Source organism: Tiliqua scincoides, chromosome 13, assembly GCF_035046505.1.
Source record: "Tiliqua scincoides isolate rTilSci1 chromosome 13, rTilSci1.hap2, whole genome shotgun sequence".
NCBI lineage: Eukaryota > Metazoa > Chordata > Lepidosauria > Squamata > Scincidae > Tiliqua > Tiliqua scincoides.
Genome location: NC_089833.1, coordinates 7672260 through 7697692, shown reverse-complemented (window position 1 = coordinate 7697692; position 25433 = coordinate 7672260). Strand labels below are relative to the sequence as shown.

At 43.4% G+C, this 25433-nt stretch overlaps 1 protein-coding gene across 1 annotated transcript in view; it reads right to left on the bottom strand.

Annotated features, from left to right (window-relative positions):
• The window catches only part of RAB40C (RAB40C, member RAS oncogene family), a 41531-nt gene extending 16787 nt beyond the window's left edge, over nt 1-24744 (bottom strand). The window contains exons 1-2 of the mRNA XM_066609442.1: nt 24646-24744; nt 19644-19998 (exon numbers count right to left, since the gene is read on the bottom strand). Coding sequence (XP_066465539.1) covers nt 19644-19797 — 154 coding nt within the window. The 5' untranslated portion in view covers nt 19798-19998; nt 24646-24744. The remainder of the gene's footprint in view (nt 1-19643; nt 19999-24645) is intronic.
• Between the last annotated feature and the right edge of the window lie 689 nt (nt 24745-25433).

Here is a 25433-nt window from a genome sequence, read left to right as displayed (position 1 = left end):
CAGTCACAAAAACCAGACTTGTGCCTCTGCTGTATATTAATGTTGGAGCTCAACTGTAAGGGACACTCATATTCACATGTCAAAAGTGAATCAGATCAAGGGTTTTGCAATTGGTGAGTAAACCAAAAACACTTATGGTGTCCCTGCCATCTGCATCAATATTCTTGAGGACTTGGGTATTATATGTTAATAAGGCCTCATCCTCAGGAAGGTCTCTTCCCTTCCTGCCCCTCCCAAATCTGCATATCAGTTAGTCCATTGTTTAAAAATCCATCAGGAAGCAGTGCTAGCAACTAGTTCTACCCAACATGGGAGCCAAAGTTATTTCCTTTAATAATCTTACTCTGCAAATTAAATATTTTCACCAACACATGCTATATACACACACAATCATGTCTTGATTGCCATGGCACATTAAGTACTGAATATTTTTATTCAATTCAAGTATAAACAACTTAACTATGGCAAGCCTCTTTCACAAAACAATGTGGTTCAAAACAGAACAAAATATATTTGTAATACCTTCAAATTAAATCCATAACCTTATCACAATATCCTATACGCAGTTAGAAACCAGGTGCTATGTAAAAGATAAACCATGGGAAAGAATTATTATAAACACATTATGTACCATATACCCATTGCAACAGACACTGGGAACTAGTCTCCTACACTTGATATTGAACCTCACCGGAATAAATTTCATAGTGTGCTTTGCATGGCAATACATATATGTGTGATGCCCTCCGCGTACTACAGGTTGATAGTACTACTGTAGTATGCACTACTACATACTATCCCCCCCACCCCCAGATGTATTTCAAGCCTTAGAAGGCATTGGGCCTTCCCTGGGTCTCTTAATGCCTTATTGTTGGCATCCTTCAGTCTCGGAAGACTATGGTGTCACGCTCTGAATGGTGGTTCTGGAACAGAGTGTCCTCTCCAGTGCGCGAAGCCTGGGGAAAGCAGGTATGGAGGATAGGCTGTTACCCATGCAGCAAATCCCCCCTCTCCACGTCGCTGAAGTGGTCCAATGGAAAGGCAGAGGCCAATACGGTTGGTTCCAGCGGCATCGCAGGAGTTGCCAGAATGTGACTGTGTTCAGCCACGAACTGCCTCAGGGACTCTGGCTCCAGATTTTTCCTCGAGGTTGACTCCTGAAGCCTTTTCCATAACTGGATGTAGCCACAAGGCAGTGGAGGTTTGGGATCAGAGTTTTCCTTCTCTCAGATGAGCTGCCTTCCCAGGCTGACGAGTCCCATCTACCCGGTGGCTGTTTAGTCGCCTCTTACGACAAGTACAGCCAAACTGAGGGGCTATTCTTATCCCCAGCTCCCAGGGGTTATAAGGCATTGAAAACATTTCTGGGTTTTTTTTGTTTATTTTAAAAGTCGCACCTTTTTCACTCTGTCTCATTCTAAGCCCAGCAGAGACCAAGGACAGACGTGCGTGGCCTTTGCTGGGCTCAAACGACCCTCTGGAGGTGAGAGAAGCAGAGCTCCCCTTGCTTCTGGAGGGGGTGTGCAGGGGGTCCCACAGACTCAATCCGCAGATAAGTGAACCTGTGGATGCAGGACCTGCAAATACAGGGCCCCCCATATTTGCATAAACATAATGAGGTACCTTGGGGATGAGACCCCATTTCTAAAAACGAAATTCATTTATGTTTCATATACTCCTCATACACATAGCTTCAATGTAATTTTATAGAATATTTTAAACAATTTTGTGCATGAAACTGTTTGTGTACATTGTACCACAATTTCTTGTTCTGTTAGAAATGCATGCTGATCGGCGCCCAAGGTCACATTATGTCATGTCAGTGCTAGGAAAGTTATGGATTTTGGAGCACCCTATTTTTCAGATAAGGGTTAGTCATCTTGTATAGGTTTACCAATCAATTATGAACATTTTTTATCTCATGGAACACCATTGTTCAGCTGAAAAAAATCAAGAACTCTGCACTGCAATTTGTCTATTTTAAATAGAGTTCAAAAGAAACATTTAACAACTGCTCTCCCTCACAGAAAATATCAAACACTAGTCTTTAAGAGTTGGTACTCTTCATGTGCTTTTCTAATCTATGAAATATGAAAAAATGATGAATTTAAAAACATATATTCACAGGAAAGAAAACACATTAGGTGTGGATCAGTAGATCAAGAGAGAGCTAACTCTGCTCAGCAAACAAAATTAAGAAAGCCCTTGGTTTTAGAGGCAAGCTGCCTCCGATTACCAGATGCAGGTGAGGGCACCAGGATACAGGTTGCGTCTGTTGTCTTGGGTGCTCCCTGGAGCATTTGGTGGGCCATTGCGAGATACAGAAAGCTGGACTAGATGGGCCTTTTGCCTGATCCAGCAGGGCTTTTCTTACGTACTTAAGAAATCCCTGAAGCAGAGTCATGTGTTTGTACCAGGAAACAGGCAAACATAGTAAGAGACGCACTTTGCCACTGCTGCCCACATGATACCCAACTGGAGGCAGAAACTGCCACAAACTCTGTCTAGATTTTGCAACCCAGGGAAATTTTTTAGCATGGTAATTTATCCAGGCAGAGTTCAAAGAGCCCACACCAATTAACAGGCAGCAGCCCAGCACAGTGTCAAATATTTCAAATTCATAAGAACTGGCACCAAACTTTAGGTGTGCAGACTGTCAGACTTTTTGAATTCACAGGATTTCATTCATCACCTGGGCAAGCCAGAAATCATACAATGGAAACCCTCAAGACAACTATGCACATTGCACTGTTATAGAAATATTTCAGTGCAATGGAAGTTGCACCTTACATGTCACTTTAGGGAAATATTTGCAAGTACAGTACTGTTATGAAAGTGAGCACTCGCTAATTTAATCTTTCAGTGAAATGCGATTTAAACTGGCAAAGAGATATATCACTTTCTAGGAAGCTTTTCAAGCCCTTGGAGCCACTTCTCCCCCCACCCCAACTACATCAAGCCAATGCAGGCAGTAGCACCCAACATTCTCACAAGGCCTTCTGCTTTTATAAACAGTGAACAGTTGAAATGCTAATTATATGATTACATATAGTGTTCTACATTTTAATCCTACTTTCATCACAGCTACCAGGAGCTCATGTCTGAAAGCATCAGGCTAGTCTGGACAAGTTTGCAAGGTGGAACACAGCTGCAAGTATGCCTTACTAAGGAGAGTCAACATCCAGAATAAACCACAAAGCAGAATTAGCACAACTCTGCCACAAGGTGGCATCATGGCACTGAAGCTTTGCCTATTTTAGGCTTATTCAGAAACACAGTACTAAAAAAACTCAGCTGTCTTGGAACACCTCCACTCACTATGGAGAACTCTGATGTTCACATGAGGACATAATATATGCACATCTTTTAAACATCCATGAGCTTGGAAATCCTGACTGCACCACACATTAGGCATTTGCTGACCGATTAAGATGGGAAATTAAAAACAAATGTTTAGAAACTAAGCTTAAGCATTCAGTATCCTGGATATTCTCCGAGTCAGCAGGCATTTATATTCAGACATTCTTACAGCAGGTTGGACCAACTCACCAGTCACAAGGTGTCATTTGCCAGGTGACTGACCTCTTGCAGTCTCAGACCTTACCCATCCCCTAGGCGGCTGTTTGAAACATCTGCCACACAACTAATAAGCTATGAAGTATGTGTGTCTGGCTTAGACCAGCATTAAGAACATAACACAAGAACATAAGAACAGCCCCACTGGATCATGCCATAGGCCCATCTAGTCCAGCTTCCCGTATCTCACAGCAGCCCACCAAATGCCCCAGGGAGCACATCAGAAAACAAGAGACCTGCATCCTGGTGCTATCTCTTGCATCTGGCATTCTGACACAGTCCATTTCTAAAATCAGGAGGTTGCGCATACACGTCATGGTTTGTAACCCGTAATGGATTTTTCCTCCAGAAACTTGTCCAATCCCCTTTTAAAGGCGTCCAGGCCAGATGCCATCACCACATCCTGTGGCAAGGAGTTCCACAGACCGACCACACGCTGAGTAAAGAAATATTTTCTTTTGTCTGTCCTAACCCGCCCAACACTCAATTTTAGTGGATGTCCCCTGGTTCTGGTGTTATGTGAGAGTGTAAAGAGCATCTCCCTATCCACTCTGTCCATCCCCTGCATTATTTTGTATGTCTCAATCATGTTCCCCCTCAGGTGCTTCTTTTCTAGGCTGAAGAGGCCCCAATGCCGTAGCCTTTCCTCATAAGGAAGGTGCCCCAGCCCAAACCGAGGACACAACTGGACCATGCCCACATCTAATATGGGTCGTAGAGCAGAGTGACCACCCTTGAAAGATTTCATTTAATTATATAAAGGATTAAGAGTAAAAGAGATGAGAATCTAGAAAAAAAAGCAACTCAGTAGAAAATTAAACTGCACTGAAGCAGGTGGTCATTGGCTAGTTCAGACCTAGGTTGCAGGTTCATTTGTGTCCTAAGAATCATTTTTAATCACATCTGTAAATATTAGAACTGGTAATTATAATCTGCAGTCACTGCAATGAAAATCACATATTTTTATTTTCAATTATGAGCAAAGGTATTATTACTGTATTTTTAAGAAGTGTCCAGATCAACCGTCACAACCTCAGAATGGTTTCAAACACACTGTGTAATTCTGAGTTTTTGGAGACTAACAGAACTGTAACAGACTGAGATACTGTCTAGCCCAGCATCCAATTGGTTGCCACAACAGAGTAAGTAGGCAGGCAAGAGTCCTTTCCCATTGTCTGCCCCCCAGCAACTGGGATTAAAGTAACATAATGCCCCGACACAAATTTCACTTAGTAGTCAGGACCATTAGCCATAAGAACATAAGAACAGCCCCACTGGATCAGGCCACAGGCCCATCTAGTCCAGCTTCCTGTATCTCACAGCAGTCCACCAAATGCCCCAGGGAGCACACCAGATAACAAGAGACCTCATCCTGGTGCCGTCCCCTGCATCTGGCATTCTGACATAACCCATTTCTAAAATCAGGAGGTTCCGCATACACAGCCATTGAGCAACCCTCTTCCATGACGTGTTTAAACCTTTTTAACACAATAAAAGCTAGTGGCATATACTGCAGAAGAGAATTCCAGTAACTAGATGCACTGAGTGAAACAGAACCTCCTAAGTTGTTCACTCCCATGAATCTTGGACCACAAGATTCAGAATGAACCAAAGGACAAAGTGGGCTTATGGCCACTTTCCATTCCCCTTCATGTGGCTTCAAGATACCACTAAAAAGGAAATCAGCCCTTGGTTATCCGAAGAAATACTGTATCTGCTTGCTAGAAAGCCCTGCTTTGGCAATTACATATCTAGAAAACATGGTTGGAAGGCTGGCATTGCACTGAACACCAAAGAGGTTGCCCACATCCTGCTGTAACTGCTGCATTGGCAAAGCCTAGGAAACCGGTCGGAGCTGTTTTCAGCTCAGAGCACATTCCAACTCTGTCCCTCCAGCCAAGTTAAGTTTACAATTAAAGAGGAATTATTTTTCTCAAAACACTGACTCCTTAGAAGTTGTTCACACATTGTTCGTCACAAACATCCAGCCCAAGCTAAGCAGAAGTTACGGGAATACTATTATTGCACACAAACCCCAGAAACTCTGGATGTCATTGTATCTACCAGTCGTACATGAATACCTTCATGGCCTGGCCTTCTCAAAGTAACAGTTTCTTGGCAGGCTGTTTCCACTTAATAGGCCTTGTTACTGTGTTACCGGGGCTGTGCTTGGACAATACCCGTCCAAACTGTTGGGCAATGGAAAAGCAAATTCTCCCAGATCTATTACACAAGGTTCCATGAGGGGGAACACTGTCACTGAAAGTGCATTAATATCTATATGAAGTCACAGGGAGAGACAGGCTGGAGCTTTGGATCAGAGTATGAGCATGGTTTTTTCCAGTAATGGTCTTGAGATTGCGGAATGGCCTCCTGAATCAACTACCAAAAGTACATCCCTGATGACCCTTCAGAAAGGGCAGCAAGTTTTTTCATCTAGAAAAGCATTTGGAACCAAGATCAGTTTGGCTAGTTTTTATATGTTTTCACTTGTTTATAATCTTGTTTTGAACTAGAGACATCGCAATTTTAATTTTGCTGGTAAGCTGCCTTAAGCGCAGGGGAAAGTGGGATGAAAATACGTATTTTAAAATCAATAATAACTTTTGAAAAGCCAGTACAGCATTTTACATAAAAAGAAGGTATCTTCTTTGTAACACAGCAATATGTACTGATCCCTTCCAAATGTTTAAGAGTCCCTATAATTTGATATACTACTGAGAATAATAAAATAAAATTTAAATGACTAGAATAAGCTTCTTTAGAATGAATCCTAGAGAGCATTCAAAATCAAGGATATTTACTAGATTTTTATTAAAGCCACTATGAACTGGCTGTTAAAACTGGCAGATTGCTATTCAAAATACCAGACATAATTAGTCCAGAAGGTACCTTGTTCCAGGACCCTGGAGGCAGATCTGGGATTGGATATGGAGCTTTCTAATGACAGAGAACAATAAACCCAACAGAGGCTCATCCACAAGAGCCCCCAGAGAACAGCACTAATGCACTGGGATTCTTGCCTCACAATCCATCTAGTTGTCACAGGGACATCAGTGGCAGCTTCTACTTTGTACATTGTTTTGTTCCGAGGGAGGGAAGAAAGAACAAACAGTTGATGTTTGCACAAAACAGCAGTTATATAGTCAGAAAAAAGGCTGTAGTCAGAAGTACAGTTCATTGAAGGGTCTGCAGCAGAATATTGGTGAATGTGAACTCTTAAAAGGTCAACAAGCTCGAGACTTTCACTTAAATACCAGAGGAGAAACAGCAGCAAGTACTTGATAGAGATTACTGAACTTTGCCAATGTTTCTAAAGTGGCTGAAGTTAAATACAGAACACTAAAAGAATAGGTCCCGGAAACAGTCAAGTAAGTAAGTCACGTCTAGTTTCTCGGACTGTCACACTGCCCCAAATTCTAATTTTGTAAGTAGAACAAGCTAGCACAGCACCACAACACACAAACAAAAAAAGCATGTTCTTTTGAATGCAGAGTTCTTCGGGGAAGAAAAGATAAATCACCTTGTATTTCAAAACACATCATAGCCAAGCCACTGGAAGCCTTGTGTAACAGAATCGAAGGATTAATAAACAGCTAGACATTTTAATCTGATATCAGAATGACTACCATATCAAGACTAGCACACATCTGGTTTAGGTTTAATCATATGCTGAAACAGTTATAGATTAGCAGTTCTTATCAAGTACTTTGGTTTATATACAGCTTCCAAACATGCAACACACTTTAGTCAAAACTATTTGCCATGATATTTATGAAGAGCAACACATTTTCATCATTTTTATGCTGTTTATGCAATAATGATGTCTCCTAAGGACCTAAAGGTTGACAGAAGGCAGAGGGTCATTCATTCCCAAATGACACCGAACACAGCTGCTGAGAGGAAGAGAAAATTGTTGGTTAGGAAAGAGAATTAGAAGGAAAGGCTGAACCTGGCTGCTTGGGCAATGGGTGGTGACCTCTGAAACTTAGCACAACTTGGATGATCCCTATCCCTTCCCTAGCCCCAAGCTAGAGAAGAGGGCTGGGGCCCAGTTGTCACCCTCTCTATGGCAAAGGTGGCAAGTAGAATTGTGGACAGCCAGACAAGATTAAAACTGAAGCATTCAACAATATTATCAGACAACAAACCATATTTTGGACAATAGCCATTTGGGACACATTCACCTACATAAAGACTAGATTCTACAAGGCAATGAATGCTGCAACATATGGATTGTGAAAGGATGTTTGCTCCCTGCGGAACCCGACACAGGATTTACTTAGAACAACAGGAAGCAGCAACACAAACTCAGACATGAGGATATTTGCCGCTTCATTAGAGAAATGGTTCAAGGATGCTTTTTTGGCTTCTAATTGCAACACTCGCAAAGACGGTTTAGTCATTTTCTCTTTGTAGTTCACTTTTCTCTTTGTGAGGTCCTACAGATTGCGAAATGGAACCTGGAATGAGAATCGGTTGCCTGTTTATTCACGCTTACAAACACACACACAAAACGCCCAACTGGAACAATGAATGCACACTGAAACACTGGGTAGACATCTGAATGTAAAAACAATTTTTTTGACCAATTAAATTAAATACTAAGTCAATCTATATCTGTTCAGAATTTAAAGCTGTTGTGTAAAAAACAGTAATTTGGGAATGGCTCAAATGACACATAGCTACAGTACCCAGGAACTGCTCACACTGAAGCATCAGATTCTTGGGAAAACCACTTAGTGATTCTTTGAAGTTTTATCATCTATCAAGCACTTAAGAGATGTCAGTTGTAAAAGTTATAGTATTTTCTGAATGCTGATCCTCAAACAAGCAGGAGTGCCTTTAGCCCTAAACAACATGAAATCTCACTAACTTCTCCACCAACAGACATGTCGGTCAGCTACTTCTAGATCTTCCACTTCAGCTACCTTGAAAGTGACCATATGGACCCAGTGAATGTACGGCAGAAATGTGGTATGGGGGAGGGAGAAAGTTTTTAAAATGTTTCCCCCTCCATCCACAGACCCCATTCAAGAAGGTCAGGCTGCAAAAGAACACCCGAACTTCCTTCTCCATAGAGTTGAATGATTGGGGCAGACATTACTCACCCTCCTGCTAGGTGCCAATCCCAATAGAGCTATTTACAAAGAATGCACCTGCTTGAGAGTTTCTTGGATCCCCATCAGTACTGTATGTTCATTAGAGGGATCTTTAGTTATTCCCTTCACAGAAAAAAATGAACCCAATGATGAACCTGCTAGCTTCTGCATGGCACATGACTGCAAAGGAGAAAGGGGTTAAAAAAGCTCCATCTGGGGTGCTTCCTTACAGAATATTCCCTGAAACCTGAGCAGCAACTGCATGCCCCATAGAAATGCCTTTCCATATGTGGCTCATGATTGCATGGGACAATGGGCATGATTTATAGCCCTAATTCTTTGCCTTCACTATGAGGTGATCAGGACCAGGTGGGCAATTTAAACCTTTCTTCCCTAACAGCTACGTACTGTCTGTGGGAGCTCAGTGACCAGACCTCCTCAGACAACAGAGGGACTTTGCAAAGGGAAGTCTTTGCAGTGCCTCTTCAAACTACTTTCCCCACAGCACAGGTTGGGCCAGGAGGAGCCCCCTAAAGAGTTCCATTATAGGAGTACGCAGCTGCTGGGGGGGGGTAGATAGATTGTCCTTTTGGGTATCTACGTTTGCTTTTGCAAGCTACAAGCATTTCATAATGATGTGAAAACCTTCTGCCAGTGGAATTTCCCCCTAAATAAAGAGAACAAAAATTAAAAATAAAGGACAGATGCATAAAAAAGAACTATGCAAACCTGAAGCCAGCAGTAAACATCTACAACCGTGAACAAAAGAGATTTAAACGGCAGTCCTAAAAAACCCATCATTTAAAAGTTAGTGACTCATTAAACCTGTCACATTAGCACAATGATTCTTCCTTTGATTAGTTGCCCTCTTCAAGAACAGAATTTATTTTAATTTTGACATGTACACCATCACTTTGACAGATAGGCCAGCGCATCCTGGAAGCCTCCAGTTTTAAGGACTACAAAGAGGTGAAAGACATGAAGCCGATATACCTGGTATTTGGATACTGCAATAAAGTACACAAATGTTGAGGTGACTAAGAAGAGGAAAGACAGAGTTGCTCTAACTAGAACATCTGATGCCTTTGGGACCAGGGTGGTTAATCTTTAAAAGTTATCACCTCATTTTCTTATTTCCCCCCTAATTGTCAGTGATAATTTTAGGTCTTCAGGGTTCTATAAATCTTTTAGATTGTGACCATTTTGGGACAGGGAATTTTGTTTCTTTCATTTGTTTCTGCAATTTAATACCTAATACCTCTGCTTAAAAGCAGTTATTGATACACTGAAGACACATTTTTAAATCCTCAAAGAATTAAGTTCCTTTTACATTTCTGGCAGGGGACCACAAACTTTGGCAAGCTTTGATAGCAAGTCAAAATTTGTACTTGGAGGTCCTCCAAGTGCATCCTAAGCCAGATGTAGCTATGGGGCAAACTGAAGTGGGGGATCTTATCCCTGTTACACTGAGCTTCAAAAAGTAGTTAATTTGCCATGAGGTCTGGGAGATTTTCCTACCCTTTCCCATGCTCACCAGAATTCAGAAGGAAAAATGTTTGTGCCATTGGCAAGGATACTTGTAAATCCCTGGTGATTTACATTGTTTACACCTCTGCTTTTCTAACCCTAGAAGGAAACCCAAAGCAAGTAAGGGTGCAATCCTGTCCAACTTTCTAGTGCCAAGGAAGCTGCAATGCAGCCTCAAGATAAGGGAAAAAATGTTCCCCGACCTTGAGGAGGGCTCCATGACTGCTGCTCCACCACAGGATGTAATGCATGCCTTGTTGGCACGGCTGCATCTACACTGGAAAATTGGATAGGATTGGGCCCTTAAAAGACCAGTATAAAACTATTTCATAAAACCAACACAATTCAACAGTGTTTAAGCCAAAACCAGTGAGCAATTCATAAAAGCCCCTTGAAACAAGCTTTTATTTTCTGAGTGTTTAGGTTTCCCTCAGAAGGGAGCTCTAGGAGCCACAACAGAGAAGACTCTGCACTCTTTCACAATTCTCACATTCAGAGATGGCATGTACATTTTTAAGCAACTTTCCATAGCTTTAGAACAGGGGTGCCCAAACCCTGGTCCGGGGGCCACTTGCGGCCCGCGAAGTCTCCCAATCCGGCCTACAGGGAGCCCACAGTCTCCAATGAGCCTCTGGCCCGCCAGACACTTGCTGGAGCCCACACTGGCCTGACACAACTGCTCTCATACTGTTTGAAATCTCACATGAACTGTGGGATGAGAGCTTCCTCTACTGCTTGCTCTTTTCATGTCTGTAATGTAGCAGCAGCAACAGCAAAGGAAAGGCTGGCCTTTTATAGCCCTTGAGCTATTGCAACACCTTCATTCATTCATATAAGTTCCACCTCTAATATATTCATTTAGGTAAATTTATTCAAATTTGAAATGTAAATTAATTCTTTTTTTCTTGGCCCCTACACAGTCAGAGAGATGATGTGGCCCTCCTGCCAAAAAGTTTGGACACCCCTGCTTTAGAAAACTTGCTTAAACACTCAAGATAGCAGAGTGGTTTTAGGTTTTGTTTTTTTTTGGGGGGGGGGGAGGAGGCAACACAGTTTTGCAATAGCTATTCAATTTTGTACTTTGGGCTTGTGCAGAATAAAGGACAAACCACAACACTATCCTGTGCAATTGCTAAAAGTTGGCAGTGCTCTGCATCTGCTTTGATAATTTATTTTTATTTTTATTTATTCACATTTTTATACCGCCCTTCCTCCAAAGAGCTCAGAGCGGTTTACACAGCTGCTCCTCCCCTCCTTCTTGTCCTCACAACAACCCTGTGAGGTAGGTGAGGCTGAGAGAAAGTGACTGGCCCAAGGTCACCCAGGAAGCTTTGTGGCTGAGGGGAGATTTGAACCTGGATCATCCAGGTCTAAGTCCACCTCCCAAACCACTTACTGGAACAAACAGCACAGTTAGTGTCAACACAGAACTTAACGTACTTCCAAATCCTTTCCAAGCTCAACCTGCTTAAGGGCCCAAGGCTTGAATCCCTCTGGAAATTCTAAGTGTTTAAGAGCGCACAAAGAGTTACAATAGTTGGGGGAAAGTTGCAAAAGTGGTCTAGAATGAAGTGCACCAGCCACAACAGAGTGCTGGCTTTCACAAGGTTACTACCAATGCCAGAGTTTGCAAGAATACAGCTCTGTATAAACAAATAAGCAGCTGTTAATGGCACTTAGCTAGGGAGGGGAAATAGATATTTCATTCTCTGTCTTGTAAACACTGTTATTACAGTGATAAACTCCATATCCAGTTCAAGCATACAACATTATCTCCTGTGGCACTGTTCAGTGTTTTAAGATATCTACAGACATCTCTTGATCTAGGCAACATTCTTATGACGACTTTCCAAATGTCTGACAAGAAAAACTTGTTACTACTGTTATCTTTGAAATCAGACTCTCAACGCAGGCAGTATTTTCACTTGTTAATTGTTGACTTGATCCTCTAAGAGCAAAAAGATGACAGAGAAAGAAGCACAAACCTTCAACGAGGGTTAGGAAAAACCTGTGAAATTGGAGCTACTGTGTGTACCAGAGAGTCTAGATGTAAGAGATGACAACAAGGAGGCATTTGTCACTAGGGTCAACTGATTCTACATGCTATTCCCAAGTCTCATGAAATGACATCCATGCCAATCTTCACCTTTTGACATGACATAAAAAACAAGCAGCCCAAAGCCAAATACTCACTGGTTGGAAAATCAAGGACACTGACCCAGAGAGTATGTGGCACAGGTAATGCTTGCCTTTTAAGAAACTACCACAGGAGAGCTAACAGGACAAAGGCCAACACTGCGTTTTTCTCTAGGTGAAAAGCACATAAAAACCAGTTCCTCCCAGCTCAGATGTGAACTGTTGGCCCAACCCCACTGATGGAGGCATCACAACCAGATTCCCCTCATGCCACTGTGGTTCACTCCAAGCATTACGTTGCTTTATTTAACTGGACAAATGACACACAGTTGTACACTGAGGCAGAGGCCTTACAAGGACTGTAAAACTTGCCGAGGTAAACTACTCATCTTTGACTAGAGATAAAGTCCTGAAACAGAATCAATGAACTGCTCCTCAAACTAACATTGGAAGATCACTCAAGAATTAAGCCAAATTCTCTTTACAGTGGTAGCCTAGAAGAATTAGGGTTAGCATGAGCTTTCTACACCTAGATGAATAAAATGGAGAATTAGGTAGGAATGATGTCAAAAGTAATGCTGTTTCTGCACATGAGGCCTTGAAGACATATACAGAAAATACAAGGAAGACAAGAGAAGCAAGTCACAGAACTTGGGTCCAAGGTCTAGATTCTTTTGCTATTATGTCAGACATCTAAGCTAGGCTAGAGATAAACATTTCCTTGAAGGGACTGTCATGAGGAGAGACTGCCTTCAGGTCACTCTTCTCTTGGAGAAGATTCTCAGGCTCTATAGTGTTTCTCCAGAAACATTCTCTGCTGATTCATTCTACAGCTGCTGGAGAATCTAGACAGCAAGGCTTAATTTACAATCTTTTGTCTCCATCACACACTAAAATGCTAGAACATCCTCGACATTAGCTTACACACAAGCGACTCTTAGCTTAGACAAAGGGACACATTTTCAAAGTACAATATTAATACACCTACTCTTGTCTGAGTTTAAAAAACAAACTTAGCAACCCTGTTAACTGAGCCAAGAGGCACCTTTTAAATGGGTCCCATCTCATATTTAATAAAGGAAAGAGCAACTGTCCCTTTTTACCCCAGCATGGCATCTTTTCCAGTGGCAGTTACTGGTATCTCTTCTGCATCTTTTTAGGCTGCGAGCTCTCTGGGGAAAGGGAACCATTTATTGATTTATTTTGCTATGTATTCTAGTTTGTGAACTACTTTGTATTGAAAAGAGGTATACAAGTATTCTTAACAACCACCACCAAAATACTGATAGACCTCTGTGCAGCTTGGAAGCTTAAATAAGCAGAAAATTCCCTCTATTCCAAAATAACCATTTCACACAGTTTCAGAAAAACAGTACTGAGCCAACCCTGCACAAGGCTGAATAAATAGTTCCATTTCCTAGGCCCCTGGCATCACAATTTAGATGTCCAGATAACCTGGATTTATCCCAGTCCTGTACTTACATGAAAAGTTATGAATTTACAAATAAAATAAATTTCAATAAAACAGATCTGGCAACATATGCACAGGAAAAAGGAGCCTATGTCCATTTTAAGAGCCAATGAGAGGTGAAAACAAGAACATATATATACACACAGGTCTCATGTTTATTGGCTTCTATTCCTGTTAAATGGCAAGTTTATCACAAAGCCTGCATTTTGACATTATGAAAACTGCTCAGAACTGAAAGACTGTCTTGCAGAGTCTGGCTCATATATGTCCTGCCAAACATTTTCTTTTGCACAAGGCAGAATACAGTTAAAGTCTCAGCTTTCACCTCCATGTAGCAACTTTAAAGGCTAGTAAGGTGCAGAGGATTTAAAAAAAACAACACACCAGGTTTGGGGGAGGGAAGAGTTCTAAAGAGCCAAGGATAAGGGAGGAAGCAAAATTAGTAAATATTTGTGGTTCCCACATTGCTGTTGTAGATTATGAGGGCTAAATCACATTTTCACAACTGTGGATAAAACTTCCATGATGAAACATGTTCATGCAGCATGAAAGTTAGCTACATTCTACAGTTTGTTGCCCAAATGTGGTCTTTAATTACTAATAAACTGTCTTTTGCTTTACAGTATCCTCAGACCCACTAACACAGCATTCTCACCTAAGGTTTCTAGCAGTGATCTCTAGTAACTATGTCTAATCGAGAACGTTTGAGTAGATGGAAGAGCATATTACGAATCCAGCCCAGTGTTAATGCCTTGCAGATGCTGAAGCCCTTGTCACATGGCTGCAAGTCACTTGTGCCTATTGTCAAGTAGACCAGAGAAGAGAAGGACAACTTCACATGAGTCATCACTGTGCAGAGAATAGAACACTAATGCAAAAAGAACAAGCTGGGCATGATTATTTCAGCAGCTCATTTAAACAAGAGGACTGGAATTTGTGACACATCGACTTGACATGCTATTCTTTCCCACAAGCAAACGGACTTTCAACTAAAAATCACACACATTTTGACTTGCCAGCAAAGTTGGGTGTGCTCAACAGCAGCAGGAAGACCATCAGGGAGGGACTGTTCGTGGAATGAGGTCCAACTATGGATCCTTTGTTTGGTCCACATTTTGTGAGCATGATCACAAAAGGGGGAGGGAGAAGAGAGTGAGGAGAGGATTTTAAATTTTAAAGACCACTCTACAATCATTTTCCAGGCCTTCACAAAATATAGGCACTCACTACCACATGCTCGAAAACAAGGGTGGCCAACCTACAGCACACTGTGTGCCACTTTTTATGCAGAGAAACTTGAACGTGCCACTTCACCTTAACAGCACTTTTAGCGATTACCACAACAGCTACACAAAGCCTCCATGTTCAAGGCAGCATATCTCCAAGTGCCAGAAGGCACATGGCAAGAAACATGGCAGTGCTGTTGCCTATTTGAGGCTTTACAAAGATACCTGGCTGACTGTCAATGTGGTCAGAAAGGTGGCCTGCATGGACCTTTAGTCCAGACCAGCAGGACTTGTTCTGAGGTCCATATAAGGTGCATTCATTCTGCACAGCCCAGCCTGCCCACCTTCTTGACCTCAAAGATGATCTTAGCCAGGATTTCTTTGAGGATTATTTTCCTAAAGATGGTATCCTTGCCGAGCAGGGCCACCTGGGCTTTGCTGAACTCATCAGCCATCTTTGTGCTGCCCCACTCAGCCCCCACTGCCTTTTACAGGCCGCCCATCGCCTCTTCAGTGCTCTACCAATCTGGCCTTCTTGGGGAAGTGAGTGATCTGCCAGTTAGTGAAAGGCATCACACTACCATTCGCCTTACTGGCTCTCTCTCCCGTTCATGATTCTTGTCCTGCCATTCCTCCCCATTTTCCATTCCTCCCCATTTTCCAAATCAAGCAGAGTAGGCATGGTACCCGAGTGCACCCGTTGCAGCATTAGAAACTTGGGAACGTGCTGTGTAAGCAGTAATAAAGAAATCAAGCAAACTAAACCGCTGCACTGCTTTTTTTTTATTATTATTTTTCCCCCCAAAAGTATATGGTGACTTTGCATGTGCCACTTAGGAAGTGTCCATGTGGCACTACGGCCACATGTGCTATGGGTTGGTTGCCCCTGCTCTAAAACAAAGTGATGCAAGTCAACTATTGCAATTTTTGTGGAGTCACACCAACACTTGCAAAAGAGCCAGAAGAAAAACTGTAATGCAAGTTTTGAGATGACAGCGAAGGTCACAAACCAAGCCCAAGGAATCAAGCACTATGTTAGCAGTATATATGGGTGTAACCCCTGGGGATATCCCCTGGGGGCTGGGGACAAGAATAGGCCCTCAGTTTGGCTATACTTGTCGAACAAGGCAACTAAACAGCCACCAGGTAGATGAGACTCGTCAGCCCAGGAAGGCAGCTCATCTGAGAGAAGGAAAACTCTGATCTCAAACCTCCACTGCCTTGTGACTACATCCAGTTATGGAAAAGGTTTCAGGAGTCAACCTCGAGGCAAAATCCAGAGCCAGAGTCCCTGAGGCAGTTCATGGCTGAACACAGTCACGTTCTGGCAACTTCTACGACGCCGCTGGAACCAACCATATTGGCTTTTATCTTTCCATTGGACCATTTCAGTGACGTTGCTGCATGGGTAACGTCTATCCACCATATCTATATTACCCAGGTTTCGCACACTGGAGAGGTCACTCTGTTCCAGAACCACCATTCAGAGCGCGATCCCATAGTCTTCCGAGACTAAAGGATGCCAACAGATATGGGTGTAGAGAGATTAAGGAGGAAACCTGCCAGAATAATTCTTTGTTCAACAACGCACTGAAATAGGTGGCAGAAATGAGTTGTGTATGAAGAGAAATTATAGTTCCGAGTCTCAAAAACCCCATCTTTCCTTACAATTAGTCATTAGCACCAGCATCTTTCTGCTTCTGGTCTACAAATCAGGCTAAAAAATACAGAACAGGGAAGAGGAGAGAGAAAAATTGAAGTGATCTTCAAGATTCATCCTATACCCCTTTATTATTTTCCTAATATACCAGTAACGAAAAACAACACAGAGATTTTTAGCGCTTTTAATGGCTCATACTCAGAATTCTAAGTGTGGAAGAGATATTCCACGTTTTTCTCAACCATCTACAGCTTTTTTTCCTTCCTTCCCCCTCCTGGAAAGTTTGACAAGTGCCAGAAACCTCTTGCAAACTAAAGTTTTATTGCTTTTCCAGAACTGATGGTATCAATATTGTCAAGAGCAGTTTCCATGCACTTCACCCCAAGTGATTCTTCAAAAACACCCAGAGATTGGAGTGATTTAATGCTGAAAGCGAGCTGCATTAAAGATGAGAACTGGATGGCACAAGGCAACATCTGCTTAAATGGGAAAGAGGATGTGTTTAGTAGTCTCTAGGCTTTGCACAAGAGCCTCAACATAACGTTCCGATTTTGTGGTTTTGAGACAGTATTACAAGACCGCCAAGCTTAAGACAGAAAGGAAAAATGAGCGTTTTACTGCCAGGTTGCTAGTTCAGACTGAAGGTGAGCAGCAAACAGATAAACAGCAGCTAATAAATAGAGTACCCCAATACCAAACCCAAATGCACATCTCAGTTTCAGCTGAGGAAAAGAATAAAAGCTTGCATTGTCACCAGCTTCACCCTGACTTTTTTCTAGAAAGCTTGAGGTTCTGCAGAAGGCTTGACAATCTGCAGTTCAGAGGCCAAAGTCTGAAGAATGAACCGAACAGGCAGTTTGACCACAAGTACACGTGCCCATTCAGTTTCTAACAGATATTTTTAGCAGATAATATTATCTTTCCACCGTGTACTGGGCAAAAAAAAAAATAATACACAAAACAAGACAGGCTTACACGCTAGAACAGCAGCAATATAGATAAGCCAGTCAGGAAGAGATAAGAAACTTTAGCCATGTTTGTGTGTTAGAAGATCTGACACAAACAAGGATCCGCGTGTAGGATCAGACAAGCACAAAAAGTTAAATCTATCACACATTTGTGGAGTCAACACCTCCTACTGACATTCAAAGGAGATGCAAGTGACCAGCGTTTTTCAGAAGCAGGTTACTTGTTCCTCCATTTTTAGGAGATGCCTACAACTGGTTTGTTTCAGAGGACCTCACCTTCCAGGACATTAGATAGCTGCTAACATTAGGGAATGTTCTTGATCAAATACGTCTCTGAAAGACATATTCCCCCCCCCCTTTTCTTTTTGCTTTACAACTATAAAATTGGCACAAATTATTATTAACTGCCCTGGAACCTTTGTTGAAAGTCAGTCTACAGGACTGAGAAATTACACAAGCCACCAAAACACTGACATGCCTTTTACGGCATTAGCACCGAATGTATGTTCCTGTTCCTGGGTTCACTACTGAAAACAATTCTGTCTTCTTTCTTCACATCACTACCCTCAACAAGAAAGTGCACAAGCTGCTCCTGTAGCTTTCCATAGCAGACATCAGTAACATGAGGTCACAAGTCAAACTACTATCAGATTCTCAGGCTCAGACTACACGAGACAACTGCAGAATGATTTGCTAAAATCTAAGTCCACCCCAATCATATCTGAAGTAGGGAGTCCAATTTTTAAAGCAGAAGGGATGTTTCTAAGCACTTCCACCACCTACCTACCTTACTTGTCCTCCCAGGTGCCTTTCCTCTCAGGCAAGTTCCTAGTACCAAACATAACCTTTGCCTTGGTTATGGATAATAAGCTGGGGCAGGAAGGGAACAGGGAATGAGGAAGGAGGGCTGCAAGGATGTAAGCAACAAACAGTGAAGGATTTAGCATATTGCCTTGAAAGTCAGAGCCCCATCTTCTGCTGTATAAACAATTGGAAGCCCTTAGTTTAAACAATTCTGCTTCTATCATATGCTGTTTGAACCTCACAGGCTCTGTTCAAACTATATATGATGGAAGCTCTCAGAGAAGGTGTCAGATGCCAAGTGTTAAAGCCTCAGGACCAGCACTGGTGCAGAAACTTGCTTTCTGCTGTCAAGCCCCTGGGGTCATCATATGAAATTTAAGATGGCTCGAGCTATGACAGATTGCAAATTGCCACAGGACACGGACCCTGCCAGGAAGAGTTACATTTTAACTACCACAGAAAGATGCGGGGGAAAGTGTTGTGCTGCATCTTGGCTCTTAATTATAGTCTTGTGACACAACAGTTAATGGTCTGTCAGGCTTTTCAGAGCCTTTATCTAAGCAGAAAAGAGCCTGATTTAGCTCTGCACTCCTTGTGCCCAAAATCAGAAATGCTGTACATGCGAGCTTGTCTAGAAGCTCTCTGAGTACACAACTTCAAACTCTACCTTTAAATGTAATCAAGTTCTGAATTACACCCTCAACCAAAGTCCTACAAAATAGGATTTCATTCTCACCACGTAAAATCTGAAGAGTGCAAAGTGCCACGCTTCTGAGTCACCTTAACAACACTGCAGGATCTGCTATTCTAAGCAAGCACTTCAAAGTGCGCTACCATGCTCATTCAATCATTTCTCCAACACAACAACAGGAGGGGGCTCTTCAAATAGGTTTGGGGAACTAAGAGCACAACCTTTATGTTCACTCAAACGTGACTCCATAGGGCTGAACTAAGTTTTGCCCCCTTAAACAGAATACCAAGCCAAAACCAGAGAACAGACATCATAAAAGATGCATTTAGTTATCACTGTCATTATCTTTGAGAACAAATACTTGTTCTCAAAGCATGCAAAGCTGAGGATATGCTATGAATTTACACCCTATAAGTGAGGGACTCCCACTCCCTCCATTCGTGCAGAATACTGACTCGTGTGCTTTGATCCAAAATGCTTACCATTGCTGTAGGCGTAAGGAGATTCTGATGCCCCATCTTGAAGGCTCTCCAGGATTTCTCCCTTTCCCACATCACTGTCTCCCACCAACAGGAACTTGAGCAGATAATCATAGCTCTTCACAGGGCTGCCCTGGGTTCCCATTCTCCCTCTCATTAGTGAAGAGGTACAATCCGCATGCTAAACACCCAGCCAGACTGAAAGGTGCACAAGAGACCAAACTTCCGGAGGAAATCTTGGGAGAATTAGTACAGTTGTGTCCCTCTGAAGGCTGGCAGAAAGCAGAGGAAAATGAATCTTCTTACACCAGGCTCTCCATCCTTTACAAACGATCTTCTGTCAAATTACGCTGGGTTCCTGAAGGAGAGGAAAAAAATAGTAACGGATAACCTACTTGCTTTCCTTGCATTTTGCACCTTCTAGACAATCAAGCAGAAAATTCATCGTTTAAATTCTTTGAGCGACCAAATGCTCACATCGAGAGAGTATTAAATACAGTATATACACATACATGCATTCCCTTCTCTCACCATTACCCACGGCAGGCAGCCAATGACTGCAGAAACACTGGTACTGAATAAGCCTACTCATTACCTTCGAGATTCACCGAGCCTGAACGGGTTTGCCTACAACATGAACCTGTAGGCAAAGACGCCTGCTCAAATACAGCTACTCCCAGGTAAAGGAAGAGATTGTTCCTTAATCAAACCAATTTGAGTTCCACCTGCCCCACAACTGCAGTTTGTTTACAAAGAAACACACACAAATTGCTAACTTTCTCCAATCCACATGCTCACATCTCTTGAGGGCCGCTCCCTGACCAGAGCATGTATGTTAAGAGAGAGAAATTAGCTCCTTTAGGCTTTATTGATCTCGGATGTTAAATCCAATTAGAATTCATAAGACACTTGCAATATTGATATTCCATTCCACTGTCCATTTCCCCACTCAACCACACTCTCCTAGAGACAGCGATCTCCCTTCCTCCACCTTCTATTCAAAGTCCCCACTCAAGTTACAGCAGGACAATCACAGAAGTATTTCAAGGGGTAACTAATTCACATTCATCAATTCATCCACCCCTTAGTACTTATAAACAGGCCCGTTTCAGTGGTAAAAGGGTGAATTGTTTTGACCCCTTCAGCACAGTTTCACTGAGAGTTGCAAGATTATAACCCATGTTGATCACTGTAAGCAGAGAACCATGGGGTGTTTTAGAATTAACAAGGAGCAGAAGGGTGTGATCATGTGTGTATCATGCACGGAGAGGTGCCCGAAACAAGAAAAGGAGGAAGGTGGGGCACACATACACAAAGGTGTGGACAAAAGTGCAAAGTCATAGTTACTGGAAAGAGCAAGGGAGGTGGAGGTGTGTCACACCAAAACAAGATCTTAGACCAGCCATTTTCAACCACTGTGCCGTGGCACACTGGTGTGTTGCGAGTGGTCCACAAGTGTGCCACAGGAATTTGGGAGATACTCATTTATTAATAGGGCCAATGGGAGATGTGAGCCCCCACTGGCAGCATGGTGTGCCTTGTCAATTGTCAAAAACCTGGTGGTGTGCCTTGATCATTTTAGTGCCTTATCAGTGTGACGTGAGATGGAAAAGGTTGACAATCACAGTCTTAGACTACAGAAGTGAGGACACATCAGATCCAATATTCAGAAACTGGGGGGGGGGGGGAAGATGAAACATGGGGTGCCTGGGGAAGCAGGAATGGAAGAGAAGATAGAAGTGATGTGTCAAGAGATTAGTTGCTTTCTTTGCACATTTCAACCACCCTTAACTAATCAGTAACAGGAAGGTTCAAGGATGGATTTCCACACACCCATGTTCATATTACTTATGGGTGGAGGTGAGGATTCTGATCTGCACTGCTATTGTCAGTTTGAATCCAGGGCGCAACCTAGTGTCACGGACAGAGTCAAGAGTGACAGCCCATAGACAGGGAGGGCATAAATCAGATAAGGTCTAAAGAAATCATGCCAGGGATATCATTATAAAAATTAAAGTTAAGCAATGTCTGACTAAGAAAGGTGTCAAAAAGAAAAACCCTTCAGGTTAAAGGACGACTAAGATCCCTTTAACCATCCCAAATAGATTAAAAAAAATTTGGGGGGGGGAATGGGATACATGAACAAGGCAAAGGAAGGGAGGCTAAATTTAGAAGGGTTGGAGGAAAAGGTTTAAGGTCAGCATCTTAGGGCAAGTTCACATAGGCAGATCCAACAACACATCCCTACATCTGAACCAGACATCCCAGTTCACACATCAGAAGACAGCACTTTCCCCCCCCCCCAACACAATCCTTCTCAAGAGAAAAATAAAACACAAATCATGTCTCCTCTAGCACCTAATATTGCTGTGGCATAGAATGAGCCAGTCTATTTCCACACAGGGACAGGGCAATCCGCACAGTCAAGCTATCCAGCAATATTTTAATAACACAGAAGAAATAAAGCAATCCTAAGCGTGTTTACTTGCAAGTTGTTTCACTGCGTCTGTGAGGCACTCACTAATATGGGTGTTCAGGACTGCATTATTATTAATGGATGATGATGATGATGATAAAAATAGCCATTATTATCAACATATGCATATTAACTTAATTGCATTACATATAAACATATGTTACATGAATCTATGCATTAAGATATCAGTATGACATTTTTGTCATGCAACACAATATATGCAATAATCTATCACTGACGTCACACTCATATTACACAATACCTACATTACTAATATGCTACATTAGTGTAACATTAATGTTTATTGTTAACACATTACTACTACTACATACAATACACAAGTTTCCTTCAAAGTAAACCCCATTCTGTTCAATGTGGCTTACTCCCAAGAAAACATGAATAGGATTAGAGCTTTTATACAGTCAGTTCTCATTATCTGCTGGGGTTAGATTTCTGGAAAACCCAGCAGGTACCAAATTAGCAGATACTAAATCATTAAGCCTATGGGGAAAATGGGGTTAAGTTCAAGGGGACCCTCCTTCACTATACATTATATTAACTTTAAGAACCTGAATCTGAATTTGAGGTCTGCAGGTCTGGGTGACAGCAAGGGCTCATCATAAGAACATAAGAACAGCCCCACTGGATCAGGCCATAGGCCCATCTAGTCCAGCTTCCTGTATCTCACAGTGGCCCACCAAATGCCCCAGGGAGCACACCAGATAACAGGAGACCTGCATCCTGGTGCCCTCCCTTGCATCTGGCATTCTGACATAGCCCATTTCTAAAATCAGGAGGTTGCACATACACATCATGGCCTGTAACCCGTAATGGACTTTTCCTCCAGAAACTTGTCCAATGCCCTTTTAAAAGCGATCTGATCAACATCTGATCCTTGATATCCTCAGTGCTGGATATCCTTCAAAGATTGTGGCAACGGCAATTTCTCTGTGCTGGCTACCCCTTGACTTTTTGAAGCTTGCTGGCTCAACAACAAGGCCTCAGAATTCAGCAGTGGGGAGGGGGTTGCTTCACCCATCCTCCTTCGCCACCTGTCTAATGCTTTCCTTGGCTCGCCCCAGTTCCAGAGCAGCCCTCAGGTACCCTTCCAGTGACCTCTCACCATCAGCCTCTGATCATCACCAGGGTTGTGAAGGTTCAGATGAAGTCCCGGAGATGGTGGGGCATGTCTGGAAGTGGACACAAACATGTCCAACAATTCTCCACAGGCCAATGCCAATTTGATGCGGCACCAGCACAAGAGGCAACAGAGTCACAGGAGGCAGGTGGCAATTCTGCCCCTCACAAGCAAGCAAATCTGCAGATAACAAATTCACATACAAAGAGAACTGAATTAATTTTTCAACTAATTGTTGAAAAGCGGTATATAAATACTGCTGTTGTTGTTGACGGTATATGCAATATTAAACATGACTGTGATGCAACACACACTGTTAACAAGAGTTCAACATTAACATTTAGTGTTTAATTATTGCTTCATCACACTGCATTAATAGATGCAACCTTTATTATTACGTCAATAGGTGCACAGGTTAATAATCAATATAACCAGTGTTCTTCAACCCTGGGGTTGGTACCCCAATAGGGTCGTGGCAACTCACAGGAATGAAAAAGGCTGAAGACCACTGGACTAGAGCACCACCAGTTAAAGGGGGGGCAACATCAGGTGTTCCCCTTCAGGGACCAGGAGATGGTGTCCCAGCCCTGCTCAGGTCCTTAGCAATGGTGCTAAAATAGCTCTCACTAGTGCCAGGCTTCATGGTAATGTTACATTTTATTATAGTGAACAGTGCTGGGTGGGCATTATGGAAGCAAGGAGTGGGTGGCGATAGGGGTGGAAGGATAGGGTCCTGGCAGTGGGTGGAAGGGACAGTGGGGTCCCCACTGTCTTTGTGCATCTATTTATATATTGCATATGTATCCATTTCTATATTGGGGCTTACGTATTTGTGTATTGGGGGTTTAGAGAGCCAGGATGGTGTAGTAGAGTCCCCACAAGAAGGGGGGGCGGAGGGTATCCATGGGGTGTTAAAAGGGGTCCTTATAAGAAGGGGGGGCAGAGGGGTACCGTGGGGTGGCAGTGGGGAGGTCAAGGGTGCAGAAGGGGCTCCATGGGGTGGCAGTGGGGAGGTCCCACAAGGAGGGGGGTGGAGGGGGATGGGGTGAGGTGTCAAAGGGGTCCCCAGGAGGAGGGGGCAGAGGGGGCTCTGTGGGGTGGTGGGTGCTAAAAGGGGTTCCCCACGAGGAGGGGGTAGAGGAGGCTCTGTGGGGCGGGGGAGGGACTAAAGGGGGTCCCCACGGAGGGGGTGAGGTGTCAAGGGGGTCCCCACGAGGAGGGGGTGGAGGAGGCTCGGTGGGGTGGGGAGGGGCCAAGGGGGGTCCCCAGGGGAAGGGGCGGAGGGGCGTCCCCACGAAGAGGGGGGCGTCGCTTTCCGCCCTCGGGGGCGCCTCGGAAGCCCGCTCGTGAGACGGGGGGAAGGAGCACCGCCGGGACCGCCTCAGACTCACCGCCTTCCGCCGGCTGCGCCCGCGAGGAACCCTCCGAGCTCCACACAGGACGTCGCGCGACGCACCGGCCAGGACAAGGAGGCGCGAGCACCACAGGCCTCCCCCCGCCCCTCGCGGGCAGCCCGGCCCCGCCCAGCAACGCCGCAGCCGCGCCATTGGCAGCTCACCCGCGTCCATCACCCGAAAGCCCGCCTCCGCCTCTCCCTGCCTAGCGCTCTTCTCCCTGCTCTTCCCGCCCCTCCCCGCCCCGCCCCTCCCGCAGCCAATCAGGAGCCGAATCGGAGAAGGGCTTTAGAGGAAAAGGAGTCCTTCGTTTCACAACTGCAAGACTACACAACCCAGCATGCATTGCGTTGGACCTGTCGGCCTACTGTTGGCGCAAAGCATGGTGGGACTTGTAGTATACACACTCATTACAAATATATACACACACTTATGATATATATATATTCACACACACACACACGTGTGTATATATATCCATGCATACAAACAAAAGTATATAGATATATGTATATATATATATACACACACACTTATCTATATACTTATGTATACACATATACATATCCAAAGTCCAGCTGAAATGTCTGCGTGACTTCCTCTTTGCCGACGATGCAGCTGTCACTACCCACTCTGCCAAAGATCTCCAGCAGCTCATGGATCGTTTTAGCAAGGCCTGCCAAGATTTTGGACTGACAATCAGCCTGAAGAAAACACAGGTCATGGTTCAGGATGTGGACTCACCTCCCTGCATTACAATCTCTGAGCATGAACTGGAGGTTGTC